This window comes from Phacochoerus africanus, chromosome 10 (genome assembly GCF_016906955.1).
Source record: "Phacochoerus africanus isolate WHEZ1 chromosome 10, ROS_Pafr_v1, whole genome shotgun sequence".
NCBI lineage: Eukaryota > Metazoa > Chordata > Mammalia > Artiodactyla > Suidae > Phacochoerus > Phacochoerus africanus.
Window position 1 is genome coordinate 75,633,047 of NC_062553.1, and position 18,882 is coordinate 75,651,928.

At 39.3% G+C, this 18,882-nt stretch overlaps 1 protein-coding gene across 3 annotated transcripts in view; it reads right to left on the reverse strand.

Annotated features, from left to right (window-relative positions):
• Positions 1–18,882, reverse strand: part of MND1 (meiotic nuclear divisions 1) — a 65,938-nt gene that overhangs the window by 11,519 nt on the left and 35,537 nt on the right. For 2 of the 3 annotated variants that reach the window (XM_047799418.1, XM_047799417.1), the window contains 2 exons: positions 7,565–7,639; positions 4,345–4,459 (listed from right to left, as the gene is read on the reverse strand). In XM_047799418.1, coding sequence (XP_047655374.1) covers positions 4,345–4,459; positions 7,565–7,639 — 190 coding nt within the window. The remainder of the gene's footprint in view (positions 1–4,344; positions 4,460–7,564; positions 7,640–18,882) is intronic. The other variant, XM_047799419.1, reaches the window with a different exon arrangement.

Genomic DNA, 18,882 nt, shown 5'->3' on the forward strand with positions numbered 1-18,882 from the left:
TACTTTGTTTCCTGTCTCTAGGAATCACTTTCCTTTGCTGTCTGATTGATATCAAGTATTTTGAAAATCATTATTTCACGTTATGTTTATTTTTGTTTGTTTTTATGTGGAAGGATAAATCCACGCTGTTACTACTCTTTCTTGGCTGAAAGTGGAAGCGCCCCATTTGAATAAAGTGTTATTCCTTAGCTGTTCTGAATTTTAAAAGAGGAACTGGATATTTCTCTATAAAAGTATGAACTAAAGTTAGTCTAAAAATTCTTTCTATAGGTATACAGGCTTTGACAGGTTTGTTTTTTTTTTTCCTTCTGATTGTAGTTTGGCAGCTTTCCACAGGAAAAGATTTTCTACCATCACAACTAAATATTTATGGAATAATGTATTTATCCTACATATCTACTGTCTATTAAATATGCTGTAATTTTTTATAATTAATATATTCTATAAGATAGGTTTTTTTTGTTTATTTTTTTGTTTGTTTTTTTGTCTTTTCTAGGGCTGAACCCATGGCATATGGAGGTTCCCAGGACAGGGGTCTAATTGGAGCTGTAGCCACCGGCCTACACCACAGCCACAGCAACGCCAGATCGGAGCCGCGTCTGCGACCTACACCACAGCTCACAGCAACGCCGGATCGTTAACCCACTGAGTGGAGCCAGGGATCAAACCCGCAACCTCATGGTTCCTAGTTGGATTCGTTAACCACTGAGCCATGACGGGAACTATCTAAAACAGATATTTTTAATGGAATAAAAAATAATAGCACAAAGTAAGGAAGGAAGGATTCTTATCCTCTCATTTCCCTATTAAGATCAGAAATGTACAATGTGGGAGTTCCCACTGTGGCTCAGTGGTTAACGACTCCAACTAGGAACCATGAGGTTTCGGGTTCGATCCTTGGCCTTGCTTAGTGGGTTGAGGATCCGGTGTTGCTGTGAGCTGTGGTATAGGTTGCAAATGTGACTCAGACTTGGTGTTGCTGTGGCTGTGGCGTAGGCCAGCAGCTGTAGCTCTAATTAGACCCCTAGCCTGGGAACCTCCATATGCTGAGGGTATGGCCCTAAAAAAACAAAATACAAAAAAAGAAAAAAAAAAGGAAATGTACAATGTGAAAATGTCAAAAATTCATACATGTATAATAGGGTCATGATCACAAATTCTATGACTCGAATACAGATCTATCTTATGTGGATGCATAAATAGAGATTAAAAGATAATCCAGGTCTGATGTTGGTGAAGAAAGACAAAGTCTCTTCATTCCCTGTAAATCAGAAAACATTTTCTTTTCATTCACTAAGACCTCACACCCTGTATAATATTTACTCACACTGGCATGTTTTCCTTGGGTTGAGAAATACATTACCAAACTCATAAATTCAAGGGTTGAGATGAAGAGCAGAACTCAGGCAACCAGTATTCCAGTTACAACTTCCATCTCAACTATGTTGTTTTACTCCCCTGAAAGCATCTCTTTCTACTCTCTGAAAACTCTTCCTTCAAGTTTTGTTACCTTTCTAAGAGGGGATGTTCTTGCCAAAATTGCTGCTCAATTCAGAGGTACAAAGAACAGCAACATGTGAAATTACACACCTGAAGTAAGTTTTCCTATTTCACGAATTCGTCTGACACCATTCTCTACCCTTGTTCATTTTCTGCACCTTAAGCTCATCCCTGGCTTAGGATCACTATCAGCATAGGTCGGAGTAGTTTTGTAAGCCTGAATATGAGTTTTTAGTCACTCCTGAGTGGATGGATGTAATCACAAGCATGAAAAGGGCTGTAAAGATGGGGGGTTACAAGGAGAGGTGCTGCCTGTCAGGGTGCTCTGCCCAGAGAAAGAGCTGTGGTAACGCAATGGGGACCACAAAGTGAAAAAGCAGAAGCCTCCACTCGGTACAGCTAAGAGCTGGGGGCCCCGACACAGAAAAGAGAACAAGGTGGGTAAGCCAAGAGTTAGCACTGCAAGGAAAAAGTCCAAGAATTACACAAAACTAAAATTAGAAAGGAAGGCAGACAAGTAAAGGTAATAAATGAAAGATCATATTTGGTTACTGTGAAAACAGCACTTTAATGAAGAGCTGTGAGAGGGCACAGTCTTGCTGATTGTGAAAATAAACCACCTGAAGGTATTAAACCTGAGTAAGAAAACTGGTTTTTTTTTTTTTTTTTGCCACATTCAGAAATTCCCAGGCCAGGGATGGAACTCATGCCACAGCAGTGAGCCGAGCCACAGCAGTGACAACACCAGATCCTTAACCCACTAGGCTACTAGGGAACTCCAAGAAAACTGTTTTCTCAAAATGCTTTTTGATGAGAAGCTGCTCTAGATAAGACATACAACATTTGATGTCATCTTTAACAAGCAGTCTGTGTTTCCTTTTTTTTTTTTTTTAATTTTTGCATTTTTTAGGGCCGTGCCTGCAGCATACAGAGGTTCCCAGGCTAGGGGTAGAATTGGAGCTGAGCTGTAGCTGCCAGCCTACGCCACAGCCACAGCAACACAGGATCCAAGTCATGTCTGTGACCTACACCACAGCTCACAGCAATGCCGGATCCCTGACCCACTGATTGAGGCCAGGGATTGAACTTGCGTCCTCACAGATGCTAGTCAGATTTGTTAACTGCTGAGCCACAACAGGAATTCCTGTGTTTCCTTTAAAGATGAATCATGAGCAGGCCTAGCTTCCTAGGAGTGAATTCCTACCCTATCTCCTGCTGCTGTGATGTGCCTGAGTTCACTGGGTAATTTGTTACCTGTTAAAACTTTAAAACAAATTAAAGTGGTAAATTTTGTAGCAAATTTGGCTAGCACTTTCTTCAGCAGGAAGATAAATGAATCAAATCTGTGGGCAGCATGAAAGACCTAACATGTCTCCCCAAATACTTAATTTACAGAAAATGACTGGCTCAGGGGTTTTTCTGCCTCTACCCTGCTTTGAAAATCACCCTGGGTAATCAGCTGAACCAGGGCTAGTAAACATTCTCTACACGAATTGGAATGACATCTCCTGAAGTTGTACAAAGCAGGACTTATCTCTAAAATTAAGTTTAACTTTAGGTTACACTAACTGAACTGCTTAAAAAATTTTTTTTCAATTATAAAGAATACCACTAAGGAGCTCCCACTGTGGTGCAATGGGACCGGCAGATCCTTAGGAGCACTGAGACATGCCTGGCACAGTGGGTTAAAGATCTGGGGTTGCCACAGCTGCAGCCTAGGTCACAACTGTGGCTCAGATCTGATCCCTGGCCTGGAGCTCCATATAGCATGGGGCAGCCACAAATGAAAAAACAAAAACAACAACAACAAAAAACCACCATCAAGGACAGCTTAATTGCGATCAACCTATTCTCAGGTTAATTTAAAAATATCAAATATTTCAATTTCTCTCAAAGCCTTCAATCACATGTTATAATATCAGTTTCTCTGAAAGTTTCACTTGGTAAAGTTTCCTAGATGAAAAGACAAGCTGGGAGTTCTCGTTAAGGCTCAGTGGAAACAAATCTGACTAGCATTCATGAGGACGCAGGTTCGATCCCTGGTCTTGCCCAGTGGGTTGCAGATCCAGCCTTACGGTGAGCTGTGGTGTTGGTGGCAGACGTGATTTGGATCTGGTGTTGCAATGAGCTGTGATGTAGATCACAGACACAGCTCGGCTGTGGCTGTGGTGTAGGCTGGTGGCCACGGCTCCGATTAGACCCCTGGCCTGAGAACCTCCCTAAAAAGAGACACACACACAAACACACACACACACGACAAGCTAAGACAGAAAAATATGAAGTTATGCATGTTTCCTAAGCAATTAAATGCAGTGTCTTTATAATACACTTTCATTTCCTCAAATATTCAAAGTTCTTTCTTCACATACATACATAAAAATTACTGAAAAATGAAGCTTTGGGGATTCTGGTTTAAAAGTAAGGAAAACATCATTGGAATATTTAAAAATCAAGTGAATGCACAGACTGCTTTTCTGCAACTTGAAAAACTCTTATTTTTGGGGTATCATTTTTTCCTAGAAGATAACGGCAGGTTTCCTTCTAGAGCCAAGGTACCCGAGGCCAACTTAGCTCCTTCTCTGACTCATTTTCCTAAGCTTATATTTTATGTCTTTATCCTTCTACCCCGTGACTGTCCTTATTCTTGAAATGCTCATGACTCCAGGGTTGTCACTGTTCAATGCTTTAACATTAAGACTTCTTATGGGAAATATTAATGCAGTATTAATACTAATTAAGGGGTTTATTTTCTCATATACATGGAGAATGGTTCCAGGCAACTAGAAGTCTGAAGTCTCTTTCATTAGCCAAGTTAAAAACCCTCAAGGTATACTATAGACTTACGCATTTCTTCCACAACCTGCGGGTCACATTCTTTGTATTTTTCTACTTCGGCCTTTAACTGTTCTTTTTGGTCTCGAAGTGAAGAAAGCTCTTTTGCTAGCATGGTTCGCTCTTCCTGCATTCGAAGTAACATTATGTACAATTAAGACAAACAAAATGCCACATACGACACTTTTTAATAAACATTTTCATTTTATTTCCCATAACTGATGTGCATGAATCTTTTGACAGTACTACACATATACACGTACATATATTTACTTTATAAGAACAAACTCAACTATCACTTTTCTTTGTTAACCGCAAGCATCTTATATGTGTTATGTGAATGGAAATTAATATGCAGAATGGAATACTCAAAAACGGATGAGAGGATACTGATCATGTGTGAACTCAAAGATGACTGCCATCACGTGTTGGGAAAAAAATTATACTGCTTCTTGGACAGGTCCATAAGACTGTATCTACATAGATGAGTGTTATTTTATGGCAACATCGGTCATCATAAAATTTTCCCTAAAAGTGTTCTAGGTAATTTTCCAACCTTCAAGGATGATTAACCTTTAAAAATATTTATAGATACCAGAAATAATAGAACTGTAGCTTCTGACCTCCCAACACTTTCCTTTAAAGATAAATCTGAAGAAAGCTTTTAAACACAAAATGATCTCCTGAGCGCCATGTAAAATTTCTAGCTGTATTTCTCACTAACAGGTAGAAGTCATAGTGCTACAGGTACTCAGTTCATATGTGTGAAAAATGAGTTCAAATAAAAATCAAATATTGGAAAAGGTTATGGTACAGAATTATAGGATAAGTCTGAGGCAAAACTAGAGTTTAAGCTGCCTAATGGGACTTAAGTGTAAGGTTCTTTTGCTGGCTTGTACTTTCGTACATGCCTTTATACTGGAGAATGCATGTCCAGGGCTCTGAAGTAGCAGAGTCCAACACAACTCTGCAGTGACAGACATGTCCTAGACCTGTGCTCCCCAACACAGGAACGTTCACTACACTGGGCTACTGAGTACATGAAATGTGACTTTTGTTACAGAGAAACTGAATTTATTGTATTTAATTTTTTTTTTCTTTTTTTGGCTGCCCTGCAGTACATGGAGTTCCCAGGCGTGGGGTCAGTTCTGAATTGCAGGTGTGACCTAAGCCTCAGCTGCAGCAATGCCAGATCCTTAACCCACTGTGCCAGGCTGGGGATGGAACCTGCGTCCCAGTGCTCCCAAGACACCACCAATTCTGTTGTGCCACAGTAGGAACTCCTATTGTATTTAACTTTAAATATAAACAGCTACATATGATTGGTGTATATCACATTAGCACAGCACAGGAGAGATTTAAAAATAACTACAAAAGGAATTCCCATTGTGGTTCAGCAGGTTAAGGACCTGACACTGTCTCCCCAAGGATGCAGATTTGATCCCTGACCTTGATCAGTGGGTTAAGGATCCAGTATGGCTGTGAGCTGTGGTGTAGGTTGCAGATGTGGCTTGGATTCGGTGTGGCTGTGGCTGTGGCTGTGGCGTAGGCCCCAACTGTAGCTCTGATTCGACCCCTAGCCTGGGAACCTCCATATGCCACAGGTGTGGACATAAAAAAAAAAAAAAGAAAACTACAAGATAAGATGGTTATTATTGGCTATCAACACCCACATGATACACAATCCATAATGAAAAATGAGAAGAGAAAAAGCTCATGAAGACAAAAGCAGCAGAATGGTGACTATCCATGTGAATACGATGACAGCTCTCCAGCTACCCTGAGTTGAGAGCTCTCTCAGACTGTTATCGGCACCAAGATCTTGGCCAAAGTACTTAACCTCTTTGTGCCTGCAGTTCCCTAAAGGTAAAAATGAAGAGAGAAATAGTAGCCACCTCCTTGGACTGTTGGCAGGATTCACTAAATATAGAAAATACACTGGGAACAGTACCTGTCTCATAGTGAGCAGAATACACACGCTAGCTATTTCTTCTTCATTACATCATCACCATGAATTATGGAAAGAGCTTTCCAGTAGAGAGTAGACAGAAAATGCTTTCAGCTATTTCTGAAAACTCCTGACTAGTGAACTCCTTCCTCAGGAACCTTTCTGAACTACTCTGCTCTAGCACAAGCCAGCGGCAAGCACCGGCTGGTTTGCAAGTGGCTGCTTCTCCTGGTTCCAATGGTTGCAGTGGACTGGGTAGCCTTTAGCAGACTGCCTACTTTTGGGCATGAATTTGGCACCATTAATTGAAGATACTTCTACAGGATATCGCCAAATTAAAGAAAAAAAGAAAAAACCAAACGAGATCAAATAAAGAACTGGTAGTTGCTGTCAACCGAAAAAGAAATATAATAGCTTCAGGTTATACCCAAACTTATCTTCCCGTAAATATTCTTCAGCAGTTACCATTCTCTAATTCCCACCCGTGACTGCACTGACTAGTCACAGTAGTCAAGAAGGCATGAGAAGTAACTTTGAAAAGCATAAAGCCACATAAACCAGTGATGTATTCTTTTCTACAATGTGACAAATTTTTGAGACGCTTTCCCAATCTAGTGGTACAGAAGCTGAGGTGAAAGGCTTAATGTTCCATGTTGATCCTTTACATTTTTTTCAAGTCATAAATTCACACTTAACATAATGATGAAACTGATTTTTTAAAACCCCTAACATAATACTTTAGAGAACACTGCACATTTTAAAATAGTAGGTCAACATTCATTTAAATAATTGAGAAATATTTCAAGGTCACAAGGATGTTATGTTGGCAGTTTTCAATTTGTCCTATGCCAAGACTTTTAAAAACATGACTCTTAAAAATGTACATGAACCTTTATATAGGGCTTTACTTTGTGCCAGGTCCTTTTCTAAGTGCTTTGCAAATATTAGCTAGTTTAATCCACACAATAACTTGATGATATGGATCTTATTACTCTCCATTTTACAACTGAGGAAAACTGGGAAGAGAGTGTTTAGGAGACTTTCAAACCCAGGCAGTGTGGCTCCAGTTTATGCCTCTGTGCTATGCTGCCATACACAGTACAACACGGTAATAACAACATCCAGATGCACAATTAGTGAATCCTACCGGGTCACATGTTCACATCTTTTGCTGTGACCCACTTCTCTTCTGGGAGGAACAGCATCCTCCTCACAGGAACCTCTCTGCCTTTATTCTTTTACTTAGAAGTGACACTGTTAAAGAATCTACAGATGCAAACTTACCGTTTCATGTCGTCCAATTTTTGCTTTCTCGATGCTTTTCTGTAGGTTGGCGTGCTTTTGGTTTCCCTCGGATAACTAGAGAATGTTAATAAATAGAATGGTTTGCTGAGATAAACTTGCTTAACATAAAGTTTATGAATCAAGGGAGTTTCTGTCGTGGTGCAGTGGTTAACGAATCCGACAAGGAACCATGAGGCTGTGGGTTCGATCCCTGGCCTCGCTCAGTGGGTTAAGGATCTGGTGTTGCCATGAGCTGTGGTGTAGGTCACAGACTCGGCTCAGACCCCGCGTTGCTGTGGCTCTGGCGTAGGCGGGTGGCTACAGCTCCGATTCGACCCCTAGCCTGGGAACCTCCATATGCTGCAGGAGCGGCCCAAGAAATGGCCAAAAAAAGACAAAAAAATAAAATAAAATAAAACAAAGTTTACGAATCAAGAACACCAAATGAGATTTGTCTTCTGTGCAGTCAGTGTGACAGAAATGTCAAGCACCACCCTGGGAGCTGACGTCTCTAACGTGAAGAAAACCAAGTACTGTGAGTCATTAGGGAAGACTGAAAAAAAAAACCAAAGTTTAAAAATACGTCTTCTTATCCTATACAAATAAATGAACAACATGCTTTCGGTCTTTCCTATGGTCTTCATTTATAAGTTCCCAGCCGCCATCACAAATAACTTGAGGTATATTATTTAGTTAAAAATTTAACTTGAAAAGATTAAAAAAAAATCTGTTTTATACAAATTCTCCTCTGACTAAAGTCTTTTTTTTTTTTTTTTTTGCACCTGAGACGTATGGAAATTCCCGGGGCCAGGGATCGACTTCAAGCTGCAGGTGCAACGTGCCACAGCTGTGGCAACAGTGGATCCTTAACCCACTGTGCCAGGCCAGGAATCGAACTTGCAAACTCCATAGTGACCAAAACCACTGCAGACAGATCCTTAACCCATTGTACCACAGTGGGAACTCCCTGACCGCAGCCTTTTTGAAACAGTCTATATTTTTTCTTATAAATTCTCACTCTGTGATGTGTTTCACATAGTCAAAAATGAATGCATCACTTATTCTTTTTTTTTTTTTTTTTGCTTTTTAGGACCACACTCACAGCACATGGAAGTCCCCAGGCTAGCGGTAAAATTGGAGCTGCAACTACTGGCTTACACCACAGCTCATGGCAACATCAGATCCTTAATCCACTGAGCAGGGCCACAGACTGAAACTGAGTCCTCATGGATACTAGTCGGGTTCGTTACCACTGAGCCACAACGGGAACTCCTATTATTCTTTTTTGTCTTTTTAGGGCCGCACCCACAGCATATGAAAGTTCCCAGGCTAGGGGTCTAATTGGAGCTGCAGCCACCAGCCTAAGCCAGAGCCTCAGCAACTCGGGATCTGAGCCAAGTCTGTGACCTACACCACAGCTCATGGCAACGCCAGATCCTTAACCCACTGAGCGAGGCCAGGGATCGAACCCGCAACCTCATGGTTCCTAGTTGCATTCATTTCGGCTACACCATGACGGGAACTCCGGGAACTCCTACTATTCTTAAGGTATTTTATGGGGAATTGTATATCAAGCTCTCAGAGAAGAAAGAACTCTATTAGCCTATTGCCGATTTTAGGCATGTTTTACATACCTTAAAAATAATCAGTTAAAGCATTTTATTAAGCTTAGAAAGTAATAGGTTATATCAAAAATAGATTAAAGAGTACCAGCATAAAAGACCTTAGATATAGAATATTCATTAGCATGTAGTTGGACACCCCCCCGAAACTGCAGCTTAATTTTATTCATCTCACTTGGGCCCAAGACTAAATAAATAATCTCAGGAAATTCCCAATACTAAATTCTTCACCACATCTTTTACTATAAATGAGTTGGAAATTTCACTCATTTTACTGAGCAAGGGATTTCTTACAATTTATTCCACTCCTCCTTCACTCGTGAGTTATAAACATTCAGAAAATAATCAACGAATGAATGGATGAGTAATTTCTTTTGGCTGATTCTAAGAAACTGACCTTTTACAATATGACATTATAAGTGCACAGTATTTAGAAACTTTTTTTGCTTAAAAATCACAAACAGTATCTTTGAAAAGTTGATAGCTTTACACTGACTTAAAATCTTCCACTTCTCACTATGCATAAAGGGAACCCTGTCAGTGTTCCTTTAATAGTTCTCTTGTCCCTGATTCTAATCCACAGCACGAAGAAGATTCATCTGTGATGCCAAGAAGATACCACCACCAAACCAGTTATACCTCTTCTTGAGAGTAATTATCTTCCTAAGTTAAGAAAACAAAAATCTGCTGTAGATTTAAGAGCCAAAATAAGCTTTAAAGCCCTAAATTTAGCAAGGAGATCTAGTTCTTTAAAAACAAAGGTTCTCCCATATAAAATAACACCATATTTAAAAGGTTAATAATCCGCCCTGAATGACCCACCTGAAATAATTAATAAATGCATGTAACATCTAAATTCAGGAGTAGAGAATTTCCCAATGAAAAAAAAAAATACCCATACATACTAGCATAACATGTTTCCATTAAAACTGTTTAAAAAATAATCAGATGGGGAGATGTTACCCCCAAAATGAAGAATTATAGGAGTTCCTCTCATGGCTCAGTAGAATCCATGAGACTAGAATCCATGAGAATGTAGGTTCGATCCCTGGCCTTGCTCAGTGTGTTTAAGGATCTGGCGTTGCCATGAGCTGTGGTGTAGGTCGCAGATACAGCTCGGATCCCGGGTGTCGCCAGCAGCTGCAGCTCTTATTGGACCCCTAGCCTGGGAACCATATGCCGTGGGTGCAGACCTAGAAAATGACCAAAGCCAAAACAAAACAAAAAAAAAGAATTATATAAAAATAAGCCAATAATTAATAGACATTTAATTTACATTAATTAGGTGTCTCCCAGGTACTGAATGTCTACTTATAATTATTATAACTTGAAAGCATGTGAAAGAGAGCTAATTCAGGAATGCCTTAACTCTGAAAACAATCCAATACCTTTTAAATGTGATTTCATAATTTGTCATTTTAAGGATCTTAGTAATGGAGGGGGGCACAACTAAAAGATGTTATCAAATGAAAAGCTTCTGCTTAATTATCCTAAGTACTGAAACAATTTGGTTCAATTCAATAGTGAAGGAGTCTTGGCTCTGTTTGGTTCTTAAAATCTCAACTACTGGAAACAATGAAAGCAACTCCTGCAAGGCAGCCTTTGCTATCAGATTTTCATCTACACATCTCTTAGAAGTAATACTGCTATAGCTCCTAACACACACCTTGGAATTAAACCAAACCTAAGCCTCGAGTGATTAAGAGCTGAGACTTTTACCTATTCGGTAGAGATTATCTAAACCAGTAGTTCTAAACTTTTACACACATCAGATTCACCCGAAGGGCTTGTTAAAACACTCGTGGCTGGGCTCCATCTCCCAGTTTTTGAGTTAGTACAGGTCTAGGGAAGAGCCTAATAATGTGCATTTCTAACATGCTCCCAGGCAATTGGATGATGCTTCTAGTTAGAGGCTGATCTTAAAAAAATGCAACTAAAATATACAAGATATTTATCTTTGGGAGACTATTATCTAGTTCATTAGCAAAAATGAATTACTACTAAATATTGTAGTCTGAACTAGAAACAAAATATCTCAACGTGTCTGTCACTGAAAGAAATACAAAAGCCTACATTTACAAAAATAGAAAAAGTGATACTCTACAATCAAAAGTATTCACTATAGGATTCCTTTAAAGGGAAAATTCTCTTGGTACACTTCAACAACATTAAAACAAGAACCATATACTATATACTGTAACAAATTCATTTCCCACTTTTACTAAAGCAAATAATTTTTAAAACCCAGTAACGCAGAAAAACAGCAGCAGTGGCAACAACAAAATTGACTTGTAATTAGTAAGAACAGGATTTCAACTTTAGACCTGAGAATCTGACACAGTGCTTCTCTTTAATGCGATCCAGACCACCTATACAGACACTTGGAGTTCAGGAATACAATGCCAGTGTTTTCTAAAGGGCTAATTCACTGCCTGGAGGAACTGCCTATTCATAAGAGGAACAGAAAGATTGATTCAAGCTGGCTACACTGGAATCCTAATTTGCTCATTTTTAGAAATAAGAAAATTACAAAACATCAGGAAAAGAAATACACAAGTTTTCATAGGTGAGAAAGAATGTCAAGAAACAGAGAATGAGGAAAAGAGATAATAGCAAGAGAAACCAAATCAGCCTACTTACTTGTTTTATCAAATGCATGTACATTGTGGGGGGGAAAGGGTCTATGTGTTGTCTTCCTTAGAAAAAAAAAGAGCTAGTATAATTTAAGATTTTATATACTTAAAAGTCTTACTGGTGTATCTAAAATTTTAGAATTTATTTTTTAAGGTGACATTCCATTTAGGAATTGATCATAAGGAAGCAATGAATACCAGAAAGATGCTTTCAGTATAAAGACGGGAGCTTTATAATTGTCTTAATAGATACATGTTAAAACGTTATTTCGTGGTATAGATGTGTGGCAATTATACAGCCAAAGCAAATGTTTTAGAAGAAATTTTAATCATACAAATATAGATTAGAGCTTTTAAAAAGTTGGAAACAAAAATGTCAATACATTTGAGAGCCTATCTATAACCAACCCCCCCCAACCCTCTCAAAACTTCAAGAAAATGCACGAAACTTAAAAAATGGTTATCTCTGTATTGTGGAATGTATGGATAAATTTTCTATATTATGAGCCTATATAGCCATCACTTAAAAATTTATTTTCCCAGGGAAGGGAGGAGAGGAAAGGAATAGGTAGGGAGATTAAGAGGTACCAATTTCCAGTTGCAAAGTCGATGAGTCATGAGTATGAAGTGCACAGTATGAGTCATGAGTATGTATGGGAAATACAGTCAGGAACTATGTAACATCTTTGTAGGGTAACATGGTAATTAGACTTGTCATGGCGATCAGTTGGAAATGCCCAGAAAGAATCACCATGCTGTGTAATAGGAACTACCAAAGGAAACACATAGAAAAAGAGATCCAATCTGTAGTTGGGGAATGGGGGAGTGAGGGGAGGAGGAACTGGAAGAATACAGTCAAAAGGTCCAAACTTCCAGTCAGGAGACACATCAGTATACTAGGGATGTAACAAACAACATAATCAATGCTGCTGTATGGCACATATGAAAATTGTGAGGACAGTAAATCCTAAGAGTTCTCTTCACAAGAAAAAAAATTCTACTTCTTTAACCGTGCATCTGTATAAGAGGATGGATATTCACTAAACGTACTGGGGTAATCACTTCATGATCTATGTAAATCAAATCATTATGCTGTACACCTTAAATCTACACAGTGCTGTATGTCAGTCATATCTGAATGAAACTTGAAAAAAAATTCTTTTCCCATTATAAGCAATATACGAGTATATCTTCAAGAGCTTAGTAGGAGTAAACATTTGTTTTAAAAAACTCAATGGAGAAGTAGTTCAACAAAGTCCCCTTTGCTCGCCAGCTCTGTCCCACCCCCACTATCCCTCCCTGGTGGGCGTCCTCCTTGTTCTAATTCCTTTGCTTTATATTCGGGTGTAGATCAAGGCGGAGAACATGTCAAAACACATCCTTTATGCTTCATGTCAGCATATTTTCTAAGGTCTACTTCATTTTTTTAAAAAAATATACTTTTTAGAGCAGTTTTTGGTTTACAGCCAAGGTGAGTGAAAGTTGTAGAGTTCCCATATAAGCCCTGCCTCCAGGCTCCCCCACTATCAAAATCCCCCCAGACTGTACATTTGTCACACTGATGAGCCTACAATGACACATTGTGATCACACTTGGTGTTGTTTATTCAATGGGCTGTAAGAAATGCATAACGACATGTCGTCATCCTTATGGTATCATACAGGGTAGTTTCACTGCCCCGAGCACCTTCTGTGCTCTGTTCATCCCTGCTTTCCCCCCCACCAACCTCTGGCAACCCCTGTCTATACAGTTTTGCCTTTCTAAAATGTCATGTAGTTGGAAAAATATATTACCTAACCTTTGCATACTGGCTTCGTTCATTTAGTAGCATGCATTTAAGGTCTTTTCATGGCTTGAGAGCTCATTTCTTTTAATTATTGAATAATACTCCACTGTCTGAATGTACCACAGTCTATGCATGCATTTACCTACTGAAAGACATTTTGGTTGCTTCCAAGTTTTAGCAATTACAAATAAAACTGTTATAAACATTGGTTTTCCACCCATTTGGATAATCTCATGGAGTACAATTGCTGAATCATCTGTATGAAGCTACCAAACTGTCTTCTAAAGTGGCTGTACCAAATTGACAGAATATTGCAAATCAACTACAATAAAAAAATTGAAAAAAAAACCTTCTTCATTCTATCCAGCAATAAGTGAGAATTCCTGTTGCTCCACATTTTTACCAGCATTTAGTGTTGTGTTCATTCTTTTAAAAATACCTACACACCATTATTATTCTACTCCTTTATCAATAGGCTTTTATTTATTTATTTATTTTGCTTTTTAGGGCTGTACTCATGGCATATGGAGGGCCCCAGTCTTGGGGTCGAACCAGAGCTGTCGCTGCTGGCGTATACCCCAGCCACAACCACGCCAGATCCGAGCCTTGTCTGTGACCTATACCACAGCTCATGGCAACGCCAGATCACTGACCCACTGATCAAGGCCAGGGATTGAACCCACATTCTCATGGATACTAATCAGATTCACTTCTGCTTCGCCACAACAGGAACTCCTCAACAGGTGTTTTATTAATTCCAGATTGTCACTAATGCAAGCCTCCTAGAGTCCCATCATTTGACACAGATTTCTGTGCACATGTGGAAGGCTTTCTGTAAGGTAGTTTAGAATCAAAATTCTTGGATCAAAATATATGAATATTTAACTTTAAAAAGTGCTTTTTGTTGTGGAAAATACACATAACATGAAGTTTACCACTTTAACCATTTTTAAGTGTATAATTCAGTGCTATTAAGTACATTCACAATGTTGTGCCACCATCACCGTCATCTATTTCTAAAACTTTTTCATCATCCCAGACAGAAACTCGGTACCCGTTAAAGAACAGCTCCCCTTTCCTCTCTCCATGCAGCCCCCAAGAACTTCTATTCTATTTTCTGTATCTATGAATTTGCCTACTCTAAGAACCTCATATTAGCACAATCAGGCAGTATTTGTCCTTTAGTGTCTGGCTGATTTTATTTAGCACAATGTTTTCAAGATTCATCCATGTTGTAGCATGTATCAAAACATCATTCCTTTTTATGACTGAATAATAAACATTCCATTTAGGTATATACCACATTTTGTTTATCCATTCATCTGTTGATGGACACTGGGGACATTTGGCTTGTTACCTTTTAGCCATCAGGAATAATGCTGTAGTGAACACTGGTGCACGAATATCTTAGGCCCTTCCCTGTTTTCAATTTTGGGGGTATACACTCTGAAGTGGAATTGGGAATTCTACAGTTAACTTTTTGAGGAACCATCATACTGTTTTCTAAGTGGTTTCACCATTTTACACTCCTATTAGCAATTAGTACAAGGGTTCGATTTCTCTAACACTGTTACCATTTTTTCATTTTCATCACAGTTATCCCAATGGGTGTGAAGTGAATGTTGAACTTTTAATTTAGTCATTTTGCCCTTCACCAATATTCCCTGTAAGTTTCAAGCTTCACTTTTACTCTCTGTAAGTTTCTCAAAAGTAGACATGGTAATAATTTAAAGATTGATAATCTGATGGCTGAAAAATGACATTCCATTATTGCTTTAATTTGTATGTCTTTGATGATCAAGATTTAGCATTTTTCAAACATCTAGTGATTGTATGGACATATTTCTTCAGTGATTTGTTTAATAATATCCTTTGACCTTGGAGTTCCTGTCGTGGTGCAGTGGTTAACGAATCTGACTAGGAACCATGAGGTTGCGGGTTCGATCCCTGGCCTCGCTCAGTGGGTTAAGGATCTGGTGTTGCCATGAGCTGTGGTGTAGGCTGCAGACTTGGCTCGGATCCTGCGTTGCTGTACTGCAGCTCTGGCATAGGCCAGTGGCTACAGCTCCGATTCAACCTGTAGCCTGGGAACCTCCATATGCCGTGGGAGCAGCTCAAGAAAAGGCAAAAAGACAAAAAAAAAAAACAAACCTTTGACCATTATTTTATTACATTTTTACCCTTTTTTTCCTATAGTTTTAGGAACTTTTTATATGCAGTAGATGATAATTACTTAGTTATAAATGTTCAACTTTTAATGTTATCTTCCAATGTATACTTTTTTTTTGTGCAAATGCATCAGTTTTTTGGTGTCTAGATTCTGTCTTGCTTAGAAAAGCCTCTCGAAATAATATTATACAAATAGTTTCCTTCTATTATTGTTTTCTTTTTATCTTTCACTTTAAAAAGGTGTCTAGTTTATTTTGGAAAAGGGGTGAGGAAGGGCTGTAACTTTAATTCATTTCAACAGACATCCAGTTATCCCTACACCTCACTCAATGTCTGTCCTTTCTCTCAACAGTCTGTCCTCCCTCCATGAAACTGACAAAGATGTACAGCATCTTCCTCACAAAGCTGTTACAAGAGCCTGCTTATGGCTTTTCTGTACCACTGATCTGTCTATTCTTACACAAAGAGCAAGTTTTAATTACTATAGCATTCTATTTTGATATAAGATGGAGAAAATTCCACCCCATTGTTCCCACTCCCCCCCTTTATTTTGCTTTTTAGGGCCACACCCACGACATATGGAAGTTCCCAGGCTAGGAGTTAAATCGGAGTTACAGCTGCCGGCCTATACCGCAGCCAACAGCAATGCTGGATCCGAGCCACATCTGCGAATTACCCCAGAGCTCATGGCAACGCCAGATCCTTAACTCACTGAGCAAGGCCAGGGATCGAACCTGCATCTTCATGGATACTAGTTGAGTTAGTCCTGCTGAGCCACAAGGGAACTTCTATTCTTCCTTTTTTAATACTGTTTTGGTCCTTCTTGCAGTTTCTCTACCACATGAACTTGAAAATCCATAAAAATCTAGTGGGATCCTGTTTACTATGACATATAAATGACCTAAATTGACATTTTTATAGTTGAATCTTCTCATTCATGAATGTGTTGCTCCATTTACTTAAGAGTGCTTTCACATCCTTCAGTAGGAAGGCTCTTTTGTGGTTCTCTTCACACTTGTCTTGCCCACTTCTCACTAGGATTTAATGCTGGTTTTGGTGCTGAGGGATAGGCAATGACTATGTGGCTAAGCCCATCACTGTATGGAATGCTCTTTGCCTCAGTGGTTGATTCCAAGTATTGAATCAGAATAAGGTCAAAGTCTTTTGTTCAGTGGTTGTGGGAAACAAGTCTCTTCCGCCCTCTGGATTCTAAAGGGCATATCTACAAGGAGGCCAACAGTCTCCAAATTGCTGCTAGCATCTACCTTTTAACCATGAAGAAAGCCAGCTTGAAGACAAAGGCATCACACAAAACCAAGATACATGCACAGAAATAAGAGTCAGAATCTTGACTAAATGATGCTTGAAGTATGCTCTACTTTTGAAACATTTTACTCTGAAGGAGCCATTAAATATATCTCACCTTTATCATTCCTACCAAGTAAACTTATTTTCTGCCTTTAGCAGAGTAAACATTGCAACTGTTATAATGGGTAAAGCTTTAAGAACACTCTATTTCATATGGTTCTGGTCAGCTCTGAAAGCTGCAAAATACTTTGGAAAACATCAACTTTAAAACATTCTTTTACCTAGAAAAAAACCCAAAATATTCTTATTCCCCTATATTGGGTTTTAGAACTAAATCTTCAAGCATAAGAATGAGTGGGCTGGGAGTTCCCTTCGTGGTTCAGTGGTTAACAAACCCAACTAGTATCCACGTGGATGAAGGTTCTATCCCTGGTCTCGCTCAATGGGTTAAGGATCCCACGTTGCTGGGAACTGTGGTGCAGGTTGCAGATGTGGCTTGGATCTGGCGTTGCTGTGGCTGTGGTGTAGGCTGGCAGCTGTAGCTCCGATTTGACCCCTAGCCTGGGAACTTCCATATGCTGTGGGTACGGCCCTAAAAAGAAAAAAAAAAAAAAAAGAATGAGTGGGCTAAGTGATATCTGCCAGGAAGGCTCTTCAGTTAACGCACGTTTATGAAGTGCCCACTACACACATGGTTTGAATACTGTTGTCTCAAACCTTTTCACGGAACAAATATAGTAACAAATAACTCAAAGCCTGTATGAGCACTGAATGCCTGTTGAACACTTTTGAAAATTCTTCCTTATGCTACACAAGACAACGCTTATTAAAAGATAACACTTCACGAAGCTAGTAAAAATATAGTAGGCTGATATTCTATTTAACCAGGAGATCAAATTTCCAGCAAGCCAACCTTGGAGAGCACAATTAAGAACCTGAGAAAAGTATAACAGGAATCCTAAAAAATGAACCCAGGAAAAGCATGGGAACCCATCAGGAAAGCATCATAAAGGGAAAATGAAGCCATTCAGTAAGTGCCTGCTTGAGAAGACTTCAGATACCACCCCACACGTAACACCTGCTGAAGATGAGATCACAATAATCAAACATCACAGTGTGAAGAAACTGTGAAGAGTTAGAGCGGAGCACAAAAACAAGAGATTAGCATTCGTTCAACTAGAAATACAAGGAATACATTCAAGAAGGTTAAAGTAATAAAAAGAAATAGAAAACTAAAGAGATTACAAGAAGAAAAAAGCAAGAAGATTTGAAAGTGAACTATTGCAAAGGAAATATTTTTAATCTCTAGGGAGCAATAAAAATATTGCACAGTAGTTAAGAGATAGAGAAGATAAAGAAAGAAGGTCCAACAGAAACCTTATGGTGTCAGGAGAATGAAGTTAGAAGTTGTGACTACAGCCAAAGCCTTAGGCGGAATCTAATTAGGAGTCACTCAGAGGAGTTCCCACAGTGGCTCAGTGGTTAACGACTCTGACTAGCATCCATGAGAACGCAGGTTGGATCCCTGGCCTCACTCAGTGGGTTAAGGATCTGGCGTTGCCATGAGTTGTGGTGTAGGTCGCAGACGCAGCTTGGAGCCTGCGTGCCTGTGGCTGTGGCATAGGCTGGCAGCTACAGTTCTGATTTGACTGACCCCTAGCCTGGGAACCTCCGTATGCTGTAGGCGAGGCCCTAAAAAGCCAAAAAAAAAAAAAAAACAAAAACAAAAAAACAAAAAAAGAAGTCACTCAGATATTCTGAAAGCCAAAGACATGCAAACTCCAACTGATGCAGGGAAGG